Source organism: Furipterus horrens, unplaced genomic scaffold, assembly GCF_987537825.1.
Source record: "Furipterus horrens unplaced genomic scaffold, mFurHor1.1.pri manual_scaffold_12, whole genome shotgun sequence".
Taxonomy (NCBI): domain Eukaryota; kingdom Metazoa; phylum Chordata; class Mammalia; order Chiroptera; family Furipteridae; genus Furipterus; species Furipterus horrens.
Window position 1 is genome coordinate 34,545,374 of NW_028327182.1, and position 27,234 is coordinate 34,572,607.

At 36.3% G+C, this 27,234-nt stretch overlaps 1 protein-coding gene across 1 annotated transcript in view; it reads left to right on the top strand.

Annotated features, from left to right (window-relative positions):
• The window catches only part of DIAPH3 (diaphanous related formin 3), a 474,633-nt gene that overhangs the window by 238,622 nt on the left and 208,777 nt on the right, over positions 1–27,234 (top strand). Inside the window, exon 21 of the mRNA XM_090258348.1 lies at positions 25,479–25,718. Within this exon, the coding sequence (XP_090114474.1) occupies positions 25,479–25,718 (240 nt within the window). The remainder of the gene's footprint in view (positions 1–25,478; positions 25,719–27,234) is intronic.

Genomic DNA, 27,234 nt, shown 5'->3' on the forward strand with positions numbered 1-27,234 from the left:
TTTGGCAGCCTCCCTGTGTTTATTTCTGTGTATTAGGTAGAGCTGCTTTTACTCTCTGTCATAGCAGATGGCCTGTGTAGCAAAGGCACCTGTAAATTGTGTGGGGCAGAAACTTCAGTAATTGCCAGGGTGGAGCCACCTGCTTCACTGCTTTGTGGCTGTGTTTGTGGTGGGGGGCTTGGAGAGGGGACGATGTCGCTTCATGGGTTCTGGCAATTTGCTAGATACTTGCCTTGTTTCCAGTGTCTTCACCCACTTCCCGTTTGCTATTAGCGCCCTTCCAGTTGCTGTCCTGGGGTTTGCGCATGTTCTAAGACCATGCAAGCCCTTTAAGCAGCAAAAATCCAGCAATTTCTTCTGCCACCTCAACCTCCACTGCTTTTTACAGCCAGAGGTAAAGGGGGTTTATCTTCCTGGTGCTGGAGCCCTGAGTTGTGCTGTCTGTCCTGGGGCTGGGATCACTCACTCCCAGAGTATCCCTCCCTAGTTTTACCCATGACATGTGAATGTGGGACCGTCCATTCCACTGATGCCATCTCCATTACTTGTCTGAGCCGCATTGCTTTTCCTCCCTGTCTTTGAGACTCTGTCCCTCCTGCCCACATGGATGAATGTGGCTTCTTTAAATCCTTAGTTGTCAGACTTCTATATAGCTTGATTTTCTTACAGTTCTGGTTATTTGTTTTTGAGATCTGGTTGTAATTCTTTCTATGGTTGTGTGAGGAGGTAAAGTGTGTCTACCTACACCTCCATCTTGACCAGAAGTCTGACAAAACTCTTAAAAGACCATTTACCTCTTTTCTTTACATGTTGAACAGGTAGTATAAAATCATGTACTCATAAAGCAGATTTACCAATTTAACCACGTATATTGAAATTCACAGAAAATCAGAGGCTTTTTTAATGGTTGAATTTAACATCGCTTCTCTGCTAAAAAGTTGAGTATACTTAAGAACTGTTCTATTTTTTATTTGAGCTCTCATTAGATGATTCTGAAGACATGGTTCTAGGTAGCAGCTTTTCCTTAGTGTGGGCCTGAGCCTTTTGATGTTACAGGGGCTTGGATTGCCAAATAGTTTATGGATGAGTTGAGACCTTGAGTTTATGTTGGTAACCACACCATTATCTGTTACATTTTATTTGAAAGCTTGTTTCCTTTGTTCGTCAGTAATTCATTCGACAAATATTTATGGAATACTGACTGTGCTGGGTATTGCTGTAGGTTCTGAGTTTATTGCAGTGAACATGTCTCTTACTCCTTATTGGTGCTATACTTTAATGGAGTACAACAATATACACATAATCAAAACCGTGAAGTAAATATAATCAAGCAATAATAATATACCTCTGGACGTGGTGGAGTGAGGGCCATGCTATGTGTTGGAGTAACATGGCTAGGGAGGGCCTCTCTGAAGAGGTGATATTTGAGCAGAAGTCTGAATGCCTTTAGTTAGCTGTGTGGCTATCTTGGGAAAACATGTTACAGATAAAGGAAACCACAGCCCTAAGGCTTCTGGGACTGGTAAGTTTGGCCTAGTTGAGGCCAGTGGCTGTGCCAGAGTGAATGGGGGGCGGGAGGGGGGGTAGATGACATTAGCAAAGAGGTTGCAGCTGTGGCATGAGGCCCATGGCGCTTATTCTAAGGAAGCCATCGGAGCATTTTAATCAAAAACGTGAAATGATCAGATTGATGCTTTGGGAGTATTGTTCTGGCAACTGTGTGAGGAACAGATTCAGGTAGGGGCATAAATTGAAGCCAGTGGCCAGTTAACGTGCTATTACAGAAGTTGTGAGAAATAGTGCTGGCTTGACAGGTTTGGTGACATTGTTACTTGTGGGAAGTGGTTGGATTCCAGGATTTCTGATTGATTGGAAGGGAGTATGAGAGGAGTTGAGGATGACTCCAAGGTTCTCGGCCTGTGTGATTAGAAAGACGAGTGTCCATTTACAGAGAGGAAGAACAGATTTGCAGGAGGAGCCGATTGTGGGAAGGAAGATCACTAAACATGTAGACATCCAAGTGGACATATGAAGTAAGCTCAGAATTCAGGGCTGTGTGTATAAATCTGGGAGCCTTTCTCAGACATGAGGCATTTAAAGCTCTGGGAGCGGATGAGATCATCAAGGGAGTGAATTAGAAATGTAACATAGGAGGCAGTGAAGGGCAAGATGAAATATGCAGACATTAACTGTTTTTCTGAATCTTCTCTAGAGAGGGACTCATCATCAGCAAGGTTTTGTTTGTTTTTGCTGCTGGTTACCACCTCTCTGAGGAAAATTGCAATCCATGGTCTAGGGAATTGTCCAAGGTGATTTTGTAACATGACACTATTGCAATTTGTTTCAAAAACTGAGCATGAGCTGGGGTGAAAGGGCTATTTGGCATTTGTAGGCTATAATTCACCAGGGATCTTTGGAAAGAAGCTAGTGGTCATGAGAATATGTGTTTGTGAAAAGAAAAGAAAAATATTCTTTGGCCTCCAAGCCTTGCTCTCATATGAAAAAGTGGAATAATCTCTAATACATCATAATAATAAGTATATAGTGCCTATATTATGAACTAATATGAAATTAAAATGTCAAAAATGTACAGGCATATCCCTTGATAAAATAACTCATTTAATCAAGGGATTGAGTTCATTTAGTTCAAATCTACCTCAGAATAGTAATATCAAATCCAGCCATTAAGGGGAAAATTCACTAACATGCTAGCAATTGCATTCTCTGTAGAGTGGGAGGATAAATGGAATTGAACTCTGAATGAATTCTCTTTATGAGCTTTTGTTACCTTTGTTCCCTTGAAATTAGTAGAATGTCAGTTATATTAAATAACTGCAGTTATTTAATTTATTAGAACTACTAAAAACACAGAACGATCAGAATAATATGCTATTTCATTGAGTTGCAAACTCTAATCAAAGTTTTTCAGAAAATTTTAATTTTAATTGATTTATCTCGGTCTTTCCCACTTTTTCACTTTGTGGCAAAAGGTATACAATTTGGCTTGCGTTTCATATGACATTCATGTAAAATGTGTGAAAGAACTTGGTAATATTAAGGGAAGTATCTGTTTCATTTTATCTTCAACACAGTCTGTTCTTAACATAGAAACTGGTAATTTAGTATGATAATGTTCTTTATTTATGCAAATCCCTATACTGGCTGTCCGCCTCAGAACAAAATCCTAAAACTCTGCAGTGGTTTGACAGTGCCCTACATATGTCACTGCCTGGCTTCATCTTCTGCCATTCTTCCCTAGCTAGTTCAGCTTTAAAAAGGTGGCCTCTGCACTGTTCCTCGTGCCCACCACATTCTTGGGGATCTTACATTTGCTGTTGACTCTCCTTGGACCTTGCTTCTTTCAGATATGCAAATAGTTTCTCCCTCCTGTCCCTCCTGTCTTGCTTCATATGTCAACTTCTGCAGGTCTCTCTCCTCTGAGCACGTCATTTGAAATTGCATGTCCGGTTGCCCTTAGCACTTCTTTTTCTCTTTCCCACTTTATTTTTCTCCCAAGGACTCATCTTCTTTCTCATTTACTGTATTGTGTTCTGTTCATTAACCTATTTATGAATCTTATCATGAGAATGTCCGTAATGTCAGGAATCATTCTTTGGTGTATCTATTGATGAATTTGTAATGTCTTGATCAATGTGTGGCACATAATAAATATCTGATAAATGAATAAATAACTTCCCCTAAGGTACTTTCAGATTCATTTTAAATACTGAAAAACTAATACTATTTAGCTTTTGGCTCACTGAGGCTTGCCATGAAGCATGTTCTTAGTATTAAAACATGAATCTGTGTTTAAAAAAACTTATTTAATATTCCTTCCGATATTCTTTATTACATTTCTAGTCTAATTAGACCTGGGTTTGGAAACAAGTTTCTTAACACCCCTCACTTTCATTTAAAAAAAAAAATCATCTCATTAGGTTGTGGTGAGATTTAAGGAGACCGTGCGTGCATGTAGTCAAGAGTGAATAATAAGTGCCAAATTATGGTAGCTGCTATCATCATCATCATCATCATCGTCATCATATTTTTATTTTGGATGTTTTTCTTCTTATCTATTGTGATGTTATTCCCTACTTTATATTTCAATTTTTTTCCCACTGGTCTGTAATCCTCTTGCATGTGTATGTTTTTGCTCCAATCACTGTCTTAAGAGTTACTCTCTTAGTTTGTGGACAACCTCATCATTCTAGATTCAGCATATATCCTTTTATCTCTATCCTTGTATGCTCTTGACTTGTGGTCAGCATTATCTGTTTTCTTATTCTCTTTTCTGGCTCCCTTGTGCTTCTTCTCTGACTCCTTCCCTGGCTCTTTATTCATTTCATTTAACACTTTGAGTAAGTGTCTTACTCAAATACTGTTTTCTAGGCTCTTTTTTTTTTTTTTCCCATACCCTCCTCTTTCTCAATGGTTTTTATTCATCAAAATTATTTATTAATAACTCCTTTTGAACATCTTCCAGACCTTTTGTAGTTTGACTTTTAACTCTACAAAATTTGATGTCACACCAAGCAACCAAGGCGATGAGTTAGCAGCCTGACGTAAAGATAAGTACTGATTCATGAACATTTCAATTATGATCAGTTATCATGACTTCTAGATCTCATGTTGAGACACGGTGCTAGAGTATTTATTTTCTGTTACTGGGAATAGCCTTCAAGAGTTCAAGACAAATTATTGAAAAACTGATTAGGATAAACTTCTAACATTAGTCTCACATGTTGGAGACAAATTTGAGCTTAAAAGCTTTCAACTTCTAGATCTTTGACTAGGTATATTTAACCAAGGACCTCAGCCCTAGCTTAGGAATTCCCTGAAATGAAAATCACCCAAATGCAGACAATAGCAGCTTGATGGTTATTATGGAAAGTGTGTTCAAGGACCAAAAGAACCCTGCAAATTTATATTAACTCTCTGAGATATTACAAGATAGCAGGTTAGCCTTCTGCTTCTAAATCATCTGGAATGGGGTAGCTAGAGAAGGTTAATATCTTATTCTACATTAGTCTAGTCTGATTTTTTTTTTTTTTTAATATGGTGTCGGGGACTTGTTAAAAGATGAGGGTTTGGATAATACGGTCAGGGAGAGAGATTAATTTTGGAGTTTCAGGTCAATGACATAAGTATTGCCCCAGATGAGCAGCAGCAGAGCAGCCAAGTAATTACATGACAATTATATTATTTGAATTTGTATTGTGATATACAGTTTGTATTCATTTATCTGATATATCCCTTATTAAGTTTGCAAGAACTGAAACTCATATAGAATTGTTGACTTAACCATGAATCTTCCCCTTTCCCCCACCTCATAAATGGAAGCGAAGGATTCAAACTCAGGATCTCTGACTGCACATTTTCATATTTTATTTTGCTTTCACCACACTGTTTTGTTTCTAGGTATAAGACCCTTGATCTATTGGCAAAGAAGTAGATGTATTTAATAGGTGGGGAAAAAGGTCCTTTAGCTTATAATGTATTTTTGTTCAAGATTTGACCATTTTTTATCTTCAGAAACTTGGGGCCTAAAATTGGAGGAATATGCTCTGTGCTTCCTTGAAAAGCCTAGTTTGTGGAGATGTTTCTGGAATGTGGACTGCCTTGCTGGCTCATTACTCTGTGGCCTAACCACTGATTTCACTTGAAAAGCCTTTCTGTCATTTTCTGTCCCCTGGTTGACAAGGAACTAGCGGGTACTTTGATGGTAAGAAAACTTTTCTACAATATCCAGAATCAATTGTATAAAGTTTTATTTAACTTAATTTTCATTGTGGCTTCTGGGACAAAGGGTGGTGGTTAGTTTATTATAGTATTTGCTTGTTTTTTTTCCCCCTTTTCCCTCTTTGCTTATATTTTTATTTTTTATTGAATTATATGTTTCATTAAACATCCTTATGTTCCAAACCAGTCTTGGCTATTTTGAAAGGATAAATACTTTATTCCCCCTCTCTAATATTGAGTAAAGTTTCCTGTCCTGAACTCAGCTATTATTTATTATTAATGCTATTTTGTTTTCTTTACCGAGGATACCAATGTTGTATTCAAATCCACATATTATATTTATTCAGGGGTTGGTATACAGACCAGTTAAAATGATTTTACCCCCATTGGTGAAAGGTTGGTGTTAACTTTTGTACCACCAGCATCACCTCTATGAAATCATTTGCCTTATTAATAATATTTGTCCAAATTCCTGTTTACTAGGAAAATTAGTTTGTGTGTGTGTGTGTGTGTGTGTGTGTGTGTGTGTGCTGAATCATTGATAGTGTGTTGGCTTATATTTATACATTAAATAGTAGTGATTTAGTACAAATATTAATATGTTTAAGAGTTTGGATAGTTTGTAGCTTCCTGCTGTGAAAGTGTGATAGGACCAGTATTCTGTCAACTTTTTGTTTATTGATGTCACATTATGTTTCTCTTCCTGTGGTAATCTAATCTATGTGGTATTACTGAAGTTTTATGCTATGGGCAAGTAGAGTCTTTCTATCCTATTTAACGATGTTTCCTCTGTAAGTAGGTTCCCTTGGAACCATTAACCCAGAAAAGCACCTAAATCATTCTGATCAATTGAATGCTTATATATTCTGAAGGGATTTAAGGATCTAACAAGTTTATATTATGGGTTTCCTTGAATTATCATTATTTATATTTTTCCTAAGTTCTGACCCAGAATTTTTTGAAACATTTTATATTTGGAATGTAAATAAGAAAACAATAGTTTTGTTAGCTTCATGACAGTCTTTTCCTTTACTGCTTGTCTATCGGCTATTTTCTGTTCTCATTTTATTTATGCACTTTTTTTTTTCCTTTTTTATTTTTCTAGTTTTTGTCTTAGGAGGGGCTGTGTCTGCTGTTTTCTTAGTCTCTTATTTCTTAGTGGATTCTTATAACCTCTTTTGGAACTATATGTGATTCTGTCTCCTGGCTCTAGTAATAACATCTCTTGTAAGTTGAAGACTCCTTTTTTTTTTTTTAACTTTATCCTTTCCCAAATGCAGGTTTCTCCCTTTTTTCCCTAACCATGGGTCTTAGCTATACCCTAATTCTTTATTAATTTCCCTAGTATTAATCCTGCCTTCAGAGAAGGAAAACTCTGACTCCAAAAAACCTCCGCTGCCTTGCGGCATACCTCTTCAAGGGAAAGGCTAAGGGAGTAAACCCCGACAGAAAATCCGGAGCCGGAGTCCCTAAGGCGGTTTGACGTTGTAGTCAACACCGGCAACTCCTGCGGCGCACCTGAAGCCAAGCTGTATTGACTCCGTCTTTCCCTTGAACCCTTCAGCTGCGAAGAGAGGGGGGGTCTGCTGCATGGGCAACAGCTGGCCCTCCATATCACCCTGCCCAGGCTCTGTAGCTTCAGCTTCACTGGAGAGGACACTCCAGCGTCATCACAAGATGTCGATTCAACAGGGGAGGAGACAGATACCGTGTCACTCCCGAGTTGGACTGCACAGCCATTCTCGGCGGTGCAGATAGACACTTAAGAAGCTACACCATCGTCTCTCGAGACGGACGGCTGCCGACGACGACGACGGAATCCTGCCTTAAGACTTCCCTTTATCTTACTACACCTTCAGTCAGTATCCACATAGTTCTCCCATTCTGCCTGAAGTACAGATCACAGACCTGGCTCCTGTGACATCTTTGGACAAAGCAACAGACATACTTTACTACTGAAGGGCAAAGGCATTTCCTTAAATGTAGCACAGTGATTTGATTTGAATGCTACCAAAACACACCCACCAAAATCCATGACCTGAACTGAAGCATGAACCCAAATACTGAATGGATTTCTGAAAAGCCGTTGATTTATTTTTAGAAGTCTCTGAATGAATTTTATTTTTCCTAATGTAGAAACAGAGAATAAAAATTGCAAACAATACCAAGAAACACAACAAGGTATCATTTGGAATGTGTTTATGTTTGGAATATATACAGAAACACCTTTGCCATTAATATTCTGGCATCAGAAAGAGCGATATTTTGTAAAATGGCATAGGAGAAATTAAAGTCAAGGCAAGACATTGGTCAGTTAAGAATATTTGGGGGAGTATTCTTTTAAATATAAACTCTTTAGCAAACATTACAGGAAAAGGCCCCATTATTCCTTACTAATTTTGAATAAACTAATCTACATCATAGAGAATTTTTTCTATGTCATTAAAAAAAGAGATTTTATTTAGTTTTAGAGAAAGGGGAAGGGAGGGAGAAAGAGAGGGAGAGAAACATCAATATGCGAGAGATACGTGGATTAGTTGCATGTAGCTGGAGACCTGACCCTCAGTGCAGGCATGTGCCCTGACTGGAAATCTAACTGGCAACCTCTGGTTCACAGGCCTGTGCTCAGTCCGCTGAGCCACACCAACCAGGGCTCTTATGTCACTTTTTCTTACCTCCACTACCCCAGCCCTGCCTCCTCAAAGTCCCTCCCCTAATTTTTTTTCTTAATTCAAGTTTAATAGAAATTACTAAAGATCCAAAGTGATGCCCTACTGCTGTGTGCATCAGTTGGCCTGCTCCGTAGCAAAGTTCAGGCTGTTTCCTCCCTAGGAAGAAAGGCTGGCCTTCCCAACCCTGCAGGAAAGGCCTTCCTGTATCATACCACACTGGGCTAAGTCTAAGGTCTTGTGATTAAAGCATGACAATAGTAAAGTAAGAGGTTCTGTTTCCATGGCCATCTACTGCCGCATGACCCTAAAATGGCTTAGTGCTCACTTCTGCTTAGAGAAATATTCTTTGCTTTTCTGGACATCAGGCTTGATGGTATCATTGCCAGGGTTTCAGCCATCTGGGCACACCTCCCCATGTTTGCCAGTGAACTGGAAAGCCTGAACTAGTCTCTGAGTTTTGTCCACAGAGTGGCCAGCAGGGGGTCATTCATGGGGATGTCTGCTAGTGAGGTCTGCTTCCAGAGGTAGAGTTAGAAGGGTCAGCTGGCTGAATTACATCTAAGGATCCGTGTTCTGTTTTTTCTTGTTGTTTGCATCCTGCCTCCAGCTCCGACTTTCCCTTTTACTTTGTAATTGACTAATCCTTACCTGGTCCACTGATCAATCTTGAACTTGTAATTAATTAACCTCTTGCAAGTTTAGAGGATTTAGCCAAAGTGGCTCTTGAATGTAAGTATCATGTTTATGGTATTCTAATGATTTCTCTTAATCCCTTTTTTGTTAAATGAAATTCTGAAAGTCAGACAGAGATTTCCATGCTCAGAATGCTTTTGTTTCATACATGTTTATGAATAGCAATGGGAAGCCAACTTTAACACAGAATAAAATGTGGGTATTCATTTTAGAACACTGTTGTTGGGAAAAGATAAAATTTTAGGGATGGTAATGCTGAACCAGTCCATCATAACTGTATATATTTTTGTATTTGCCGTTTGTTGATTGCCTGTTGTGTTTCAGACCCTATATTTCATGTTCAAATGCACTGTCGTTTTCCATATCATAGCTAGTGACCTCATACTATAAAAATAAATGAGATTATATCAATCCCAAGCTTAAAATGTACTAATGGTTTTAAATTTTATTTTGTGTTATATTAATAAAACCACTTCAGTTTTGTTTTGATTAATGATAGAATGGTATATCTTTTTTGTTCGTTTTCTTTTGACATACCATTATTACAGGCAGCATATTAGTTGAGTCTTGCTTTATTTATTTATTTATTTTTAATCCAATCTGATCATCTCTGCCTCTTACTGGAGGGTTTTGTCCATTTTCTTTTTAATATGGTTATTCATATGGTGGGGTTTGAATCTACCATCTTGTTGTTGATTTTCTGTTCATTTCATTTATTCTTAAGGGTTTTTTTTTTTAAATGGAATATTTTCATTTGTTTTATTTTTTGGTTGGCTTATTGGCCATTACTCTCTTTTTCTGTTGGTTTGTTTTTTTTACTAGTGGTTGCTTTAGGGTTTATAGCATATATTTTGAACTACCTTAAAGTAATATTATAACTCTTTATATGTGCTATAAAGCCTTATAATAATATACTCCCACTTTCCTCCTTTTGAGCTTTGCACTATTATCATACATTTTGCTACAGCATATGTTTAAAACTCTTAACATGTTATTTTTACTTTCAACTCAGTTATCTTGTAGAGAAGTTTAAACAATATTAAAAATGTCTTTAGAGTCTGGGCACACACCTGGGCTGCAGGTCAGGTCTCCAGTTGGAGGTGGGCAAGAGGTAACTGATCAATGTCTCTCTCCCTCTTTCTCCCTTCCATCCCCTCTCTCTAAAAAATAAATGAAATTTAAAAAAGAATTCTTACAAGGCCCTGACCTTTGGTTGGGCTGGTTGGGCATCGTCCCACAAAGCAAAAGGAAAATTCACTGGTCTGAGTCTTGGTCAGGGCACATGACTGGGTTGTGGGTTTGGTCCCTGGGCCCCAGGAGGGATATCTCCGAAAGAAGCAAGTGATCCATGTCTCTCTTCCTTTCTTTCTCTCTCTGGTCTCTAGTAAAATCTTAAAAAAATAAAAAAATCTCACAACTCTTGACCTGGCCCAGGTTGGTCAGTTAGTTTAGAGCATCATCCTGATACATCAAGGTTGTGGGTTCAGTCTCCAGTCAGAGCTCATACAAGTAGCAACCAATGAATGCATAAGTAAACGGAACAACAAATCGATATTTCTCTCTCTAAAATAAAAAAATTAAAATTAAAAATAAAGTTTATCTACATACATAAATACTATTTTAGTATTTTTCACTTGTTTGTGTAAATCTTGTCTTCTACCTGAAGAATTGCCTGAAACATTTCCTACAGTGCTAATGAATTTTTTCATTTTTTCTGAGGAAGTCATTTTTTACCTTCATTTTGAAAAAAGTTTTTGTCTGTATGAGCTTTCAGGTAGACATTACTAATTATTATTATCATTATTATTTCAATATTTTGTATATGTTGCTACACCATCTTTTTATTTTTCTGGGCAAGAAATCTGCCATCAATCTCAACTTTGTTCCTCTGTACATGTGTCTTTTTTTCTCTGATTGTTTAAAAAATTTCTATCACTGGTTTTGTACAAGTTGATTATTTTGTGTTTTGGGCATAGTTTTCTTCATGTTTCTTTTCTGAGGGTCTTATTGAGCTTCTTGAGTCCATGGGGTTTTAGTTCTCAGGAAACATATTTTAGTGCTTACTTTTTTCAAAATTTTTTTTCAAATATTTCTAACCTTGATCCTCTATTTTAGTGACTTCAATCACATATATATTTTTATTACACATATATTATGCCTCTTAAAGTTGTTCTTCAGCTCCCAAGTGTTCTTTTTGTTTTGTTTTCACTCTTTTTTTTAATTTATTTAAAATTTTATTGGCATGTATTTCAGTTCACTAATATTTTCTTTTGTTGTGTCTAATCTACAGTTTTTCTTAGGATAGCATAGTTTTATTCTCTAGAAATGGAATTTTAAAAATATTTTTCATGTTTCTTATGAAGCATGAGTTAAAATCCTCAATGTTTTCTTAACCTTTTCAAAATAAAAAATAGAGTAATAATAATTTTTAATTTCCCAGTCTAGTAATTCTGTCATCTTTGTGTTTCTGGACCTGCTTATTAACTATTCTCTTCATTGATTTTATTTTCTTGATTCCTTGGGTGCCCCATAATTGTGGGTGCTAACCAAAAACTTTACCTTTTACTCTAGATATGTTTGTATTCTTCATAAATATTCTTGAGCTTTGTTTTGGAAGGAAGTTAAATTAGTTGGAAACAGTTTGATACTTCTGTGGCCTTTTTAAAAAATTGTTACCTGGAATCAGAGTAGCTTTGAATCTAGAGCTTATTTTTCCCCACTACTGAAGCAATACCCTTCTGAGTGGAACTCAGGGTGAAGAGACTTGAGTTTTTTTCCCTCTGACTGATGTTACCCCTACTCCTTTTGCCTGATGTGTTCCCTGGCCTCCAGTAGTTTTTTTGCACGCATATGTAATTACTACTACAGCTAAACACTCAAGGAGGGACCTCTTAAGATTTTCAGAACTTTCTGTCTGTGCAACTTCTTCTCTGGTACTGTGTCCTAAGAACTCTACTTGCTTTAGCATTTCCAGACTCCCACCTCCCTCTCCTCAACTCATGGAGACTTCCTGGGTCTATCAGGCTTCCTTCTCTCTGTGCAGCAGTTTGGAAGTTCCAAACAGAGCAAGCTGGGGCACTCATAGGGCTCAGCTTGTTTGCTGTCCTCTCAGGCACCCCTGTCCCACACTGGTGGGTCCAAAGTCTGAAAACATTTTTCAGGCAGAGGGGCATAAGTCCAGTCCCTGTAATGGCATCTTTAGCCAGATGGGGAATTTTCCTTAGAATCTTGTAATGGTTTTCAGTTGAATTATAATTTGTGAGATGATATAGTTTCTATTTCTTCAACCTCATATTTTCCCACTCTGTTCCTTGTCCACTGTGTTCAGCCATATTCATTTTCTGTTCCCCCCTCAGATATGCCGTTAGTCTGGCTACTTCCTTTGCTTCAGCCCAAATGCCACTTCCTCATGGAAGCTCTCATCATGATGATGTCCCCATCACTCTCTATCTACATTATCCTACTTATCCATAGCACTTGCCCTTATCTAAAATGATCTCATTTGTTTTACTGTTTCTCTGTCTCTTTCCCATTCTCTGTCTGTATGCTTTATAGTATACTCCACTTGGAGCAGGTCCTTGTCATCTTTTCAACATGAATTTTCATGGTCTGAAACAATGTTTGGCACATAATAAGTGTTCAATAAGTATTTGATACATAAATTAATGTATGAATAATTATATCTGATTTTCACGTAATTCCAGAAATAGGCATTATCATTTCATAGATGAGATAACTTACTCAACCAGTCAGTAGTGTAGTTGAGGTGGGTACCATAGTTTTGTGTCCTTTAGGACACTTATGTCCTTTATGTCACTTCTCATAGTGGCAGTCACTTTTGTGTTTGTTGGCTGTGGGTGCCTACTTTGCTTGAAATTGCTTTTAGCAGTAGCTTCTGTATGCTTCGTTATTAGAGCAATTTATTTTTAATATTGAAAAATTACCTGAGTTATAAGGTACAAATTACTTAGAATGTCTATGTGGGAACTTGAATTGTTGAAATTAAATTTTGGGGAATTAGGTTAATTTCTACTGTTTCTTCATCAGGATTTTAAATCTTCTATATCAACACATAAAAACTGTGATATTTTAGTCTCTAATAGGAATGCGGTGGGTGTGGGGAGGGGGGTGTGGGGAGGGGGGTGTTGATTATTTTGGTATGGAAACATGATGCTGCTTTAGTCAGACTGTCTATGTAGTATTGAAATTTTATGGTATGATTTGCTTAATTTGTCTCATTTGCAAAAACAAAACAAACCATCATTATAGTCACATACTAATTACTAGCCATGCATCATTCATTTGAAATAGGGCCTAAAGCATTTTGTACTTATAAGCAAAAAGGTCTCATGATTCTTCACTTTGCAAACAGCACTGTTTTAACGTTGCTTTTAAGATCCGAGTATCATCTAGTGCCCGGGAAGCACTTTCATTAAATACATATTCTCTTCTAAGACTGTTTTGGAAACATAATGGAAAAGGGGGACTGGACTTGTGGAACTGAGTTACTGTAGTATTAGACAATTTTATCCCACAGCGGCTTAAGCTGTAATTGTTGTATGTAGACTGGTTTTTTTATACTTCATTCTTGAAGACATCTGTAAAGGGTCTGTAAAGTGCCTTTTTAATAAAGTTGAGTAAAATGCTCTAATGAGTACTCTACTCAATTGGCTGTTCCCACACAAAATGAATATTTGATGAACATAGATTATATACACACTATTTACAGTCTCAAAGAATCTCCCTATAAATTATTTATTATAAAGGAAAAATATAGTTACTTTACATTGGAGTAACTGGCAGATATCACTTTAACCAAATATGTATATCGTCGGCAGCCGTCCATCTCGAGAGACGATGGTGTAGCTTCTTAAGAGTCTATCTGCACCGCCGAGAATGGCTGTGCAGTCCGACTCGGGAGTGACACGGTATCTGTCTCCTCCCGTGTTGAATCGACATCTTGCGATGACGCTGGAGTGTCCTCTCCAGTGAAGCTGAAGCTACAGAGCCTGGGCAGGGTGATATGGAGGGTCTGCTGTTGCCCATGCAGCAGACCCCCCCTCTCTTCGCAGCTGAAGGGTCCAAGGGAAAGACGGAGTCAATACAGCTTGGCTTCAGGTGCGCCGCAGGAGTTGCCGGTGTTGACTACAACGTCAAACCGCCTTAGGGACTCCGGCTCCGGATTTTCTGTCGGGGTTTACTCCCTTAGCCTTTCCCCTGAAGAGGTATGCCGCAAGGCAGTGGAGGTTTTTTGGAGTCAGAGTTTTCCTTCTCTGATGTGCCCTGACTGGAAGATCGAACCAGCGACACTTAGCTCGCAGGCCGACGCTCAATCCACTGAGCCAAACCAGCCAGGGGCACCAAATATGTATATACTTGTATGTTTTCCTTTATAGTGAATATATAATATCTTTATTATGTTGAAAGAAGAGAGACTTGATAAAGCAAATGGGGCTAAATGGAAATAATTAGTTAATCTGGGTAAAGGGTGGTTTTTATATTCTTTTTTTTAATTAATTAATTAATTTGTTTATGTTTAGAGAGAGGGGAAAGGAGAAAGAGAGGGAGAGAAACCTCACTGTGTGGTTGCCTCTCACTCGCGCCCCCAGCTGGGGACCTGAAGTGCAACCTAGTCATGTGCCCTGACTGGGAATCGAACCAGCAACACTTGGCTTGCAGGCTGATGCTCAATCCACTGAGCCACAGCAGCCAGGGGTTTTTATATTCTTAAAACTGAAATTATACTAGTTTCAAGAAATTTTTATACCCACTTAAGAAATAAGGAATACATTTAGTAAAAGCTTTGTAAACCACTAACTTGACAAAATATGGAAAGCTTCTGTTTTAAAACAGAAGGAAAGAACTGCAAACCTCATAAACTCATAAACTTCTTGAATGCCCCACTTTTGGCCTGGTGAATGTTTTCAGTTAAGCACGGAGAGCTGGAGTTCCAGCAGAGAAGGCAGGGATCACAATTTTTGGCAGCTGAAACAGCCGGGATTTGCAGGGCAGGGAATTATGATAGCAGAAGAGATTGTGCAGGGAGGGACACCAGCAGTCCATGTGGGGATCTCGGTTGCATCTGCAGGCTGGGGTGTTTGTATGCTGAGCAAGATTTGTCATTTAGCACCTGCCACAAGCTAGAGTGGAACAGAGATACTAACTAGAGATCCAGCATTACTGGGAGGCATTGGATTTCTAACCCTGCCAGAACAGAAAAATCTTAGCACCTCATTAACTGAGCATTTACTAAAGCAACTGGAAAGGTTGTGTGTACTGTAGGAATGAGGACCATACCCTAAAAGAGTTGCTACTTTAGACCCATCCTGACAAAAACTATAGCCAAGTCCTGCAGACTCCTCTGGGAGAAAAATTTGGTAATTGAGTTCTGCCACGTTGGAGGAGCTGGGGCAGCAACACTTACTTTCCATGGAGCTACATTAACTAAGGGGAAACTCAAGCCGGTACAATTTAAGGTAATCACCCAGTGGTTGATTTGCCTGCTAAAACAACGAGTGAATGTTCTTCTAAAGGAATATTACACTTCAACAGTTGTTACATTATACTGTTTAATTCAAAAGTAAAAAAATAAATAAATAAAATGGGATGTGTTGTCTAAGAAAAATTCAAACCAGATTCAAAATGGTGCAGATTTTGGATTTCACATGCAGAGACTTTAATGTGCATATTATGACTATATTCAAAGAACTAAAGAAAATTATCTTCAAGGAAATAGAGGAAAGCATGGTCTTAATTAAGGAATATTTGCAGGGAAATGGAAACTATAAAAGCTTACCATATGGGAGTTCTCAAACTAAAAATTTCAGTAACTGAATTGAAGTATTTAATATAAGAGTTTAAAATATATTGCATATAACAGAAAAATCAGTGACTTTGAAGGCAGATCTATAGAAATTTTTTTTCATAAAAATATAGGAAGAAAAGATTATATTAAAAATGAACAGAATCTTGGGCACTGTTGGGTAAATACCAGTCTGTCCAGGACACCTGTAATTGGAATCCTGAAAGGATAAGAGAGTGAGATTGTGACTGACAAAATATTTGACAAAATAATGGCTAAGAAATTCCAAATTGTATGAAGAACATAAACTTATCATTCAAAAAGCTCAGCATACCCAAGCAGCGCAAATATAAAGGGAGAGACACCTTGGCACATCCTGATAGCCAAAGATAAAGAGAAAATCATAAAACTAACTGGCAAGTGGGAAGTAGACAACATTACATATAGGAAAACAAAGATGAGAGCTTTTGCTGTCTTTGTAGAAATCATGGAAAGCAGAAGTCAACAGAAGGGTGAATTTTAAAGTGTTGAAATGAAAAAATCCTATAAGCTCAAAATGTTTTATCAGAAACACTTCCAAAAACAGAGAAAAATACATTTTTCTCTGAGAGTTTGGGGTCATCTGACCTATCCTACAAGAAATGCTTTAGGTTGTCCTCAATTCCAGCCAAAGGGAAATGATACCATATAGAAACTCAGATCCACAAAAAGAAAACTGATAATTAAAACAAACAAGCAAAAAACAATGTATGATGCATTTCTTAATGTACATAGAAGTAAGAGACCTGATAGTAACTGCACAAGTGATGGGGCGGGCACAACAAATGGGTTTGTGTTGTAACACTACGCACATGAAATTAATCAGAAGGTGTGAAATGTGAGTGAAATGTTGGAAGGGTGTAGTAACTCTTAATAGAATAATACAAAAAGGTGCATTTTGTTACTCTTTGAGCACTCAGAAAAACAAAATTAATGAAAAGATATAGTTCAGTAGTCGTTAGAAAAAATAAAATTGCTTCATTAGCACAAAATCAGGAAAGGTGTAAAAGAGGGTAAAAAGAACAGACAAGTGGAAAACAGTAAAAAAATAAGAAAAGTAGCATAGCTATGAATATATCAAGGCAAAGCATATCATGGGAAAGAGTGATATTACACAATGATAAAGGGAGTGACTTACTAGGAATAATCATAAATATGTATGCTTCTAATAACAGCATCAAAATTCATGAAGCAGAAATGGCAGAATTAAATGGAAAAATAGGTAACTTCAATCAAAATGAGACTTTAAACACATAAGTTCTAGAGAAATTGACTAAAAATAGTACTAAATATTTTGATCAAAACAGTCCTATCAAGTGACTCAGAATTGATGTTTGTACAACATTTCCCACAATAGCTGCATAATATACTTTCTTTTCAAATATCCATGGAATGTTTGCCAAGGTAGGCCATACAGGAACATAAAATAACTCTCAGTAATTTTTTAAAAGTTGAAATTTCGCACTGTATGTTTTCTGTTTTTCTGTCTAAAACAATTGAATTGTACAATAATAGAATATCTTTTTGATTGAAAATTATGTAACATGCTTTTAAGTTACTTCTGGGTCAAAAAAAGTTATTTTGAACTGAACAAAAATAAAAACAGTGAAAAAGAAAACCAGTTCTTATATCACCAATATCAGAACTCTAAGAAGGAAATTCTCTACAGAAAATTAGAGACTCCAATTATACATAATCATGTATATAAAAATTGTCAAGAAAATATTCTTATATCAAATATTGCAACTCATTAAAAGGAGAGTTTATCATGACCAAGTTGTGCAAGCTTGGTTCACCTTAAAATATGTAGTTAACCATGTTACCAGAAAAAGAGAGACAAATCATATCTAAATATATGTAAAATAAAAAGCACTTGATGAAATTTTACTTTCGACAAATAAATAAAATCTCTTAGCAACTAGATTTTGAAGACAACTTCTTCAACCTAATAAAGGACATCTATGGAAAATCTGGAGCTATCCTCATAGTGAATGGTAAAATATCAAACGCTTTGCTTTTTATGATTGGAAACCAGGAAAGGATCATCTATTCTCTCCTCTTCTTTTCAGCATTATGATACATGTTCTAACCTGTGTAATAAGAAAAGGAAACGTGAACCATTTTTTAAATAACCTGATTGTGTATGTGAATGCTTAAGGATTTACAATAACTTTTTAAAAAGTAGTGAATTTAACAATGTCACAGGATAGTCAGTATACCAGAATGAATTCTGTTTTTCTCTATAATAATGATATATACTGGAAAACAAAAGAAAGAATAGTACTGTTTACAATAGCATCAAAAAGATTAAAATACTTAGAGATACATTTCACCAAACATGCTATTTTCTACACTGAAAACTACAAGATATTGCTGAGAGAAATTAAAGTTGTAAATGAGGTATTTATTATGCTCATAGACTTGAAGACTCAATATTGCTAAAATTTTATTTTCCCCTCAAATGATCTATAGATTCCTAATAGACATATGATACACATTCTCAATCAAAATCCCCAGTGAGTTTTATTACAGCAATTGACAAAAGTTACAAAAATTCACGTGGCATACGGAGAACCTAGAATAGACAAAATCAATTTGGAAAAGAACAAATTTGGAGGACTTAGATTGCCTTGATATCAAGGCAATAAGATTTGGCTTAAAGATATACATACAAATAAACATTTTCTGAAAAGTTTAGAAATAAACCCACTAAGATACCAGCAAATGATTTGCAACAAAGACTTCAAGGCTAGTGAATAGGAAAAGGAACTTCTTTGTATCAAATGATGCTGCAAAACTTGGATATCCTATGGCCTACAATGAATCTCAACTCCTGTGTCACACAGAATAATTAATGAGGGATGGAGTGTAGACCTAAACATACAAAGATAAAATATAAAGCTTCTGAAATAAACCATAACATTAGTAAAGAGAGTACAAAGTAGTAAAATTCACCATTTCTTATAAAATTAGGTATACATTTCCACTATGTCTTTTTAGATATTTAAAAGAATGAAAAGACTCATATAAGACTATCCATAATATCTTATATTAGTTTTCACATGTGGCTATAGCAAATATCTACAACCCTGGTGGCTTAAAACAACAGAAATTTATTTTCTTACATTTCTGGAGGCCCAAAACTCTAAAATCAATGTTTTGGCAGGGTTGATTCCTTCTGGAGTCTCCTGAGGAAGAATCTGTTCTTGCCTCTTTCCTGGCTTCTAGTTACTGGTTTCAGTTCTTGTCATTTCTTACCTTGTAACATTACTTCAGTGTCTACCTCCTCTTTCACATCACTGCCCTCTGTTTGTTTCTCTCTCCACTATTTCGATTCAAGTGACATCACTTACTGGATTTAGGGCTCACCCTAAATCTAGCATGATCTCATATGGAGATCTTTAACTTCAGTGCATCTGCAAAGACACTGATTTCAAGTAAGTTCACATTAACATGTACCTGAGTTTAGGAATTAAAATATCATTTTTCTAGTCCCTTTACAACCCAATCTACTACATAGCCTCAGAATGAAAAAAGGAAACATCCCAAAAAACTCTAAACAGGAAAGTGGCTAAACAAATTTTGGTGTGTTCTTGCAATGAAATATTATTGCTTACTAATAAAAAGGAACAAAGTACGCAATCACACTAGGTGTGTATGAATCTCAAAGTAATTTTGTTGAGTGAAAGAAGCCAGACTCAAAATAGTGTTTCCTGTAGGTTTCATTAATACAAATTTTAAGAACAGGCAAAACTAAGTTATAATGATAGAAATAAAAACATTGGTTTTCTGTGGGAGGGCGGGGACTGTCTGGAAGCAGACATGAATGAATTTAAGACACCAGAATAGTTCTGAGTTTTATGCCAGCTTTTTAATTCATCAGATATGAAACTTATGTGTTGAGAGTGCTTGCTAAGATTGCCAAATTAAATAAGTCTCTTGCTTTCTAACTTTACCACCTGAGTATCTATAGAACTCATCCAGACCTCCTGTGAAATCTTTATTGGTCCAGGATTGATAAGCATTTATAAACAAAAACAAAGGAATATATGGTATCTATAGCCAATCGTCCATTTGTTGGCTGGCTGGAGAAATATACATTTTTGTCTTGATTTTTTTTTTTTTTCTGTACTATTCTTGGCTTTACCTTGCTCCTATGAACACTTAAAAAAACATACCATATGTACTTTATGGTGGTGTGGTTTTTAAAAATAATTTTAGCTTAGGAGTTTTAATAGCATAAGGACACATTTCTTTTAAAAACATTTTTTATATTCTGAGTGCTACCCAGGGCATAAGGCACTTGAATAGCTATGTTGTTGAGATCTCTCTTGAAGTAAAATGAATGTTGCTTTTTTCTTAGAATTCTGGAGATCATGAAAATATTGACCAGCTAATGATAATGGTTAGATATTTTCACCTAGTTTAATTATCAAGTTCAACACTTTTTCCCAAGTGTCTTAATTCTATTGTTAGATCCCATTTCTTTCTCAGATGTCACTTTCCTCCCTCAACCCATTGTCATTTTCTTCAGTCCTGTCTTTCACAAAGATGCATTTGTCTTTTCACCTTCTCCTTGCTTACCACACCTCTCCCACCAGGAGTGGATGAGTTAGCTAATATGGAAATATGAGTGGAGAGTACAGTGTGGATCTGGAAAAAATATTAAAAGCTCAACAGAACAGGAGGTAGTTGGATATACCAAAGAGAAAGGAAAGAAATCTGAAGTAGTAGTAGGCAGAGCACACAGCAGGGTCATCTTCATAGTGTTTTATCTAATAACTACTGTGGGGAAATAGAAGTCCATTCTTATCAGAAAGCAGAGCAGAAGTAGTTTGAGTATCAGATGGCTTTTAAGCTATGGTTGTTAATTTCTACATTGTGATGCTCCAAGTGGAATTGTACACTTGATTGGCAGAATATGACCTTGGAGCAGTTATTTAACCTTCCTGAAACACTACTTCATTATTCCCTATAATGATGTATTTACAAAGCGTATGAAGTAAAAGTTTAGTCAGTCAATTAAGAATGAAGCAACTAGCTTTTTAATCAGCAGGTTACTTGTAGTGGTTGAAAGTTAAATGAGTGGTTAAATAGTTTAATAATGACTTTAGGGGGGAGTAAGGAAGAGATGGAGCAGGTACTAAACATCCCAACAAGTTTGGAATAAATTGGTTTCTGAAAATTTCTTCCTTACAAAAGAAACTGCATAATTGCTGAATTGGTTCCATTTTTTTTCTTCATAGAAGAAAGAATAAAATTAAAATTATATGTGAAAAGCATAATGAGACCTTGAGATATTACATCTCCCTGGGGACTTTTTCTACTTTTTACCCTTTAAAACACACAGAAAGAATGAGATGAAATGTTCTATAAGGGCAGTAACTCTGACCTCTGTGCCTCTCATAACACTGAGTAGGCTCCCAGTCAGTACTTGTTGTTTCATTGATTCTCTAAAGATCTTTTCATCTTATTTTGCCCCTGCTCCAACTGCACATGTTGCCAACAAACAAAATTTTGAAATAAAAATTACCCTAGGGTTCTGAATTTTGCTTGTGGTTTAATTTTCCCTAGTCACTGTTCTTAAGGTTATTCCATTCTGGATGAGTCCTCTATGGTGGTGGTGGGAGAATGCAAGAGTACTGCCCCCTGCCTTCAAGAAAGAGTAGCAAAATCAAACATTTTTTACATTTTTATACCTTTAAAGTTATCTTAAGATTATAACTTATTTTTGTCAGATTTTGGTGCTTTGTGTTTACATTGCTAAGGTTCTATAACCGATTTAAAGGAAAAATGAAATTATAATTTCCTCTAACATTCTAGTTATTAACTATCTTAGTTACTTTTATGATAACCTTTCCTTTTTGTGTGTGACTTTCTGTTACCATAGAGGGTATTATTTGTGCACCATAGCTTCATTTTTGCATTCACCTTAGTCTTTGTCAGCCGAACCAGAGTTCTAGGTTCCTTAGCAAGCAAAGTGCAGATCCCCAGTGTTGGTAGACTATGTGAAGTGATAAGAAAACATTTTCAGGATTTAAAAATATATATTTTCCCATTTTTTTAATCTATTTTCTTTGACTCCATCTGAAGAAACAAACTTTGATTTGATTAGTACGAAAAAGAACCCTGCTGTTATTATCATAGGTCCCAAGATTTAGATCTTAGAACATTAGCTTCTGTTAATTTTTTTTTTTCTTTCTTTCTTTTTAATTAAAAGGGCAACCATTTGGCCTGTGGGAGTCAGAGTAGGCTAAATAGTGGACTAAAGACAATAACTACATCCATGTGATCTCTCATTTTCCTTTCCAGCTAAATAATTTCATTCACTAAAATACATTTATCTCATATCAGTCAAAATACTAACTCTTCTAAATTTAAAAGAAAGCTATATGAAAAGGACAACTAATTTACAAAACTGTGGTCAAAGACCTGTTGTTTGATTACCTTTCCTGACTTTGCTTTATCAGGGTTTTTCATGAACACATAGCACTTTTTTCTGCATTACATCACAGACTTACTTTATCTTTTCAAGCTACCTGTCCCTAGTGCCAGGTAGACTCATTATTCATACAAATCTAGGTTATATTTTTTTCTAGGAAAATTAATTACTTTATACTGGCTGCATATGGTTAGCTTGTCAGCAGGAGAGCTTTAACATATTTTGGGGTGGTATCATATAGCCATTTAAGCAGTCTTTTTTTTTCTCTTTGTGCACAAGTAGTATACTGATATGCAATATGTTAAAATGAATGTATTTTGTAATACTAATGGTTTTCATGGACTACTGGAGAATTCCTTCTTATGTTTATTGCAAGTTGCTAAATGCCATAATCATGAACAGACTGAAAACAGATTCCAGGGGCTCAATGTAAACCTCTGGAAGGCCATAGTTTATGTACTCGTGTGAGTGTTCTTTTATACATCTTATTATTCTAGAGGTTATATTAAATGTAATAAAGTAGTATATAGAATTGTTCCATTATAATAAGAATATACGAGATCTCTCTGGGAAAAGTCCAGCCATTGTTAATATAACAAGAACGGTTTGCGTGACATCGATGTAACCTGGCAGCCAAGGAGAGTGGACTGGAATGCGCACGTGTGAACAATGATGACTTCACTGTACTGGTCAGTGGGATCAGTAAATGCCATTGAGTGAGCATGTGTACTGTGTGGCCATCGCATTCAAAATGACTGAGCAAGTAGAGCCATGAATGTGCATCAAATTTTTGTTTGAAGCTTGAACATTCCTCCACCGAAACTACTTGGATGATTAAGGCTTTCAGGGATAATGCAAGGAGAGCAGTGCAAATAAAAGTGTGGTGCAAACGCTTCAAAGATGGTTGAGAATCTCTTGAAAGTCATCCATGTTCTGGAAGACCTGCAACAAGCAGAACACCTGAGAATGTTGAACATGTATAGGCTGCAATCAACAAAGATCAGTGACTGACAGTGTGAGAACTAGAAGCTCATCTGGGAATTCCGAAACTTACTGTGTCTGAGATTTTGACACAGGATCTGGGCATGAAACGTGTTGTTGCAAAATTTGTTCTGTGGCTTCTGCTAGCAGAGCAGAAGGAACATCATGCTGCAGTTGCTAATGAACCAATTTCCTCAGGAAGGTCATAACTGGAGATGAATCATGGGTGCCTACTCTAAAGGGGACTGAGGCATCATTGTCCTATGTACAGTGTTTCCTGTATATTCTTTAATAGATGGGTCTTTTTCATGGTACATGGCTGGATACTTTCTGGACAGACCTCGTATACCATTTGCAGTGTTTAAGTAAGTATAAAAATTTTAGGAAAGTGAGTCCATTTGGGAGCAATTTAAGACACATGAAATGACTTTATGAGAAGTAATCACCACTTAAGTCTACTTTGTGTACTAGGTGTTTAGTAGCCAAACATTCTGATAGAGCCTCTCCTTTTTAAAAAATTTTATATTACTTAATTTATTCTATGAAACAATTATTAGTTTTGTTTATTTTTACTGTAAGAAATGTATTTTTTGAGCTTATAGCTTTTTACTCTCTTCTAGGAGAAAAAAAAATTATTTTCTCTAGACGAGAAATTGAAGACATTCCTTGAAGTCAACGAATTTTAAGATAATCCTTTAAGTACTTTGTAGAGGGGACTTCTTATTAACTGTTTGTTGAGCTCTTAGAAGCTTGTCTGTATACACATAAACATTTCACATATCAAGTACCTGGGGAGAGTACTGATATGAATTAGATATTTATATTATTGCTAAGAAACTTTTCAGTCATTGTAAGATTTTGGTCCATCTGGAGATATATTTTCAGAGGTATCTACTGAGAACTCTTTATTGCTCAGTTCTTTTCAGATGAACGTGTTGTGTTATTATATTGTTACATTGTTAAAATAATGTCTATTATCCTATTGGATCCAATAAGTTTAGGCTTCTGTATGACATATATTATTTTAAACAACCATCACTTATATTATTAGCAGACAGCTTTATATGTCCTTAACAGACATACTATACATCTCATGAGCCACTGCTTTTTAGCCTTTCTCTTTGGGTCTGTGACTGACAGAACTAGTTCCCATTTTAACCCTGTCATGTACTGTTGTTTTTTTTCTAACCTTGCCTGAAACTGCATTTGATGTTTATAATTGTTGTTGAAGTTCCTGAGTTATACTATTACTGTCCTACTAGTTTGTTTTAACTCTCAAATTCTGAATACATTTGGTCAAGAAATTCATATATAGTGTAAATGTCCTCTATCTCCAGCCTTCAGGTAAGTGGCTCTTTTCTTTACATTTGTTGTTAGAACATGGGGAGTAAGTTTAAGGCAAGAATGTGCTGACCCTCTAGCCCTTTGTGTATATTTTTGACACTTTCAACCCCCTACCTTCCCAACAGGGAAACCCCGAGTCCCAAACAGCCCTGTGGCTTTGCATGTACTCCTGTTACACATGCTTCCTCCTCTAACTCTGCTAATGTAGTATGTGGCAAGAGTCATTCTGCTTCCTGCGTTGATGAAGAAAGCCACTTTAGTACAAATTGGGACCTATTTACTCTCCTTCTATCCAATATGTATTGTTAGTCAGCAGTACTTCTAAGAACAGCAATTGCTATTTGAAGAAAACAAATCCTCTTTTATACCTTTCTGAATGTTTTAAACATGATCCAGCAGGTTTCAGTTTTGAACAAAATTAATTATATGAATGCTTTGTAATTTGTATCTTCTTTATAAAATTTAGTTGTAAAAAATATGTACAGTACTTTATTACTTAATTAAACTTTATCATTTAATTAAAGCTTTCATTTCATTATGCATCTAAATTGTTAATTTTTCCTTTTCTTTTTTTTTTTTGAGGGATGGCTCTGGATTCTCCGCAGAAACAACCAGGGTTTTTCTCTCCTCCTGCTATCAGTTTTAGGGGACATATTGCTTCTTCAGTACTGTCATACCAATAAATCATCTCAGATTACTTGCAGGCTTACAGTACTGAAGTATATCATGCATTTTAAAGGAAATCTGCTATTTTCTTTTCAATCAGATGAGCAATGTGAAGAGACTGCGGCCACGGCTCAGTGCTATTCTCTTTAAGCTTCAGTTTGAAGAGCAGGTGAATAACATCAGACCTGACATCATGGCTGTCAGCACCGCCTGCGAACAGATAAAGAAGAGCAAAAGCTTTAGCAAGTTACTGGAACTTGTATTGCTAATGGGAAACTACATGAATGCCGGCTCCCGGAATGCTCAAACCTTCGGATTTAACCTTAGCTCGCTCTGTAAAGTGAGTTTGTTTGGGGTTTTTTTAAAAAAAACACATATTTGCCTGCACACTTACTTGTAAAATGTCAGCCCTGCTTGCATTATTTAAATTTTTTGTTTTGATGTGCTCATTATCAAGAACCTGAACTAAACCATGAACCCAAACCCAGAGTGAACTAAGCTAATTTTCTTAACCTCTGACCTAAATCCAAACATTAGTTTTCTCTGATCTGCAAATCCAAGTGAAGGAATTTGATTAATAACAAAATTACATCATAAACCTATGCTTTCTCAGACTGATGAAATGGGACATCAAAATATTGTCATTCAGTTTAGGAACCTGCATATATGATGGTATATATTGACAATTATTTAAGATTGCCACTATAGTTTTTACCTTTAACTATTTAAATATTTCTTTGTATTTAATTTTTGCAAGCAGACTAAAGAGAGAGAAAAGTGGGATTGCCTTATATAAAGGGGAGCTTATTATTATAATATAAAGGAATAAACATAACTCAGATTTTTAAATATTTTTATTTAAATATAATTTTAGAGGATTTGAAAATTGTGTAAGTTTACAGATTTTGGTTTCTGTTGGGTCCTCCCACAGGTTAAACATTTTCTACAGCAAATATATTCAATGTTTTATGTAAGAGAGCTCTTTCCTAAATAACGGGTCAGAGTAATAGTGCTTTATTGATTTACTTATAACAAATTCTTCTCAGTTACACATCACAAGAAAAGCTTTCTCTTGTTCTTGACCTGGTAACATCTACTCTTCCCTGACTAAGGAACTTGATTATTGCTATTGCCAGTTAGGAAGGGAAGGTGAGAAACAAGTTCAGCTTTAGCTATGGGTTTGCTGAATAGTTAATCTCTTGGTATTTTTCATGACTTTTCTTACATTAGTTCCCCAGCCCTAGCCTACTATTGGTATCAAAGCCTTGTGAGCTTTTCCCCTCTCCCGTCTTCATCTTTTTATTTTCCTCTCTTTTTTTTCTTAGCCATCTGTATTCTATTAAGATCTGTAGCATGGCTGATATAATTCATAACACATGTACTGAAGTCTCTGTACATTTATAGAGCACTTCCTTATTACTGTTGTGCCAAATACTTGACCTGATCACCTAATTTAATGTATGTGATTAGCATTTACCCAGCATGCATGAAACTTATAGTTTTCACATCTAAACCATTAATTGTGCTTAAATGTTTTAATGGAGCTTACATACAAAAAGTTACAGCAGCAGAGCAAAGAGAGCTTAGCTCTGCCAGGGAAGGGCAGTTAAGTACTCAGAGAAGAACACAAATTCGAGCTGGATATGAAAGAGTGAGTGGATGTTCCCTGAAAGGAAAAGGCATTCTAAACAAGAATCAACATTTTGTTTACAAGGTATATCATGGTGTGTGTGAGTACACTGAGTGATCCAGTACAGTGGAGCCTATATAGGAGAGGAATGGAGAAAATGGAAATGAGATAGTAAATTGATCTGGATCACAAAAAGCCTCAAATGTCACTCCTTATGGTGAAGGTT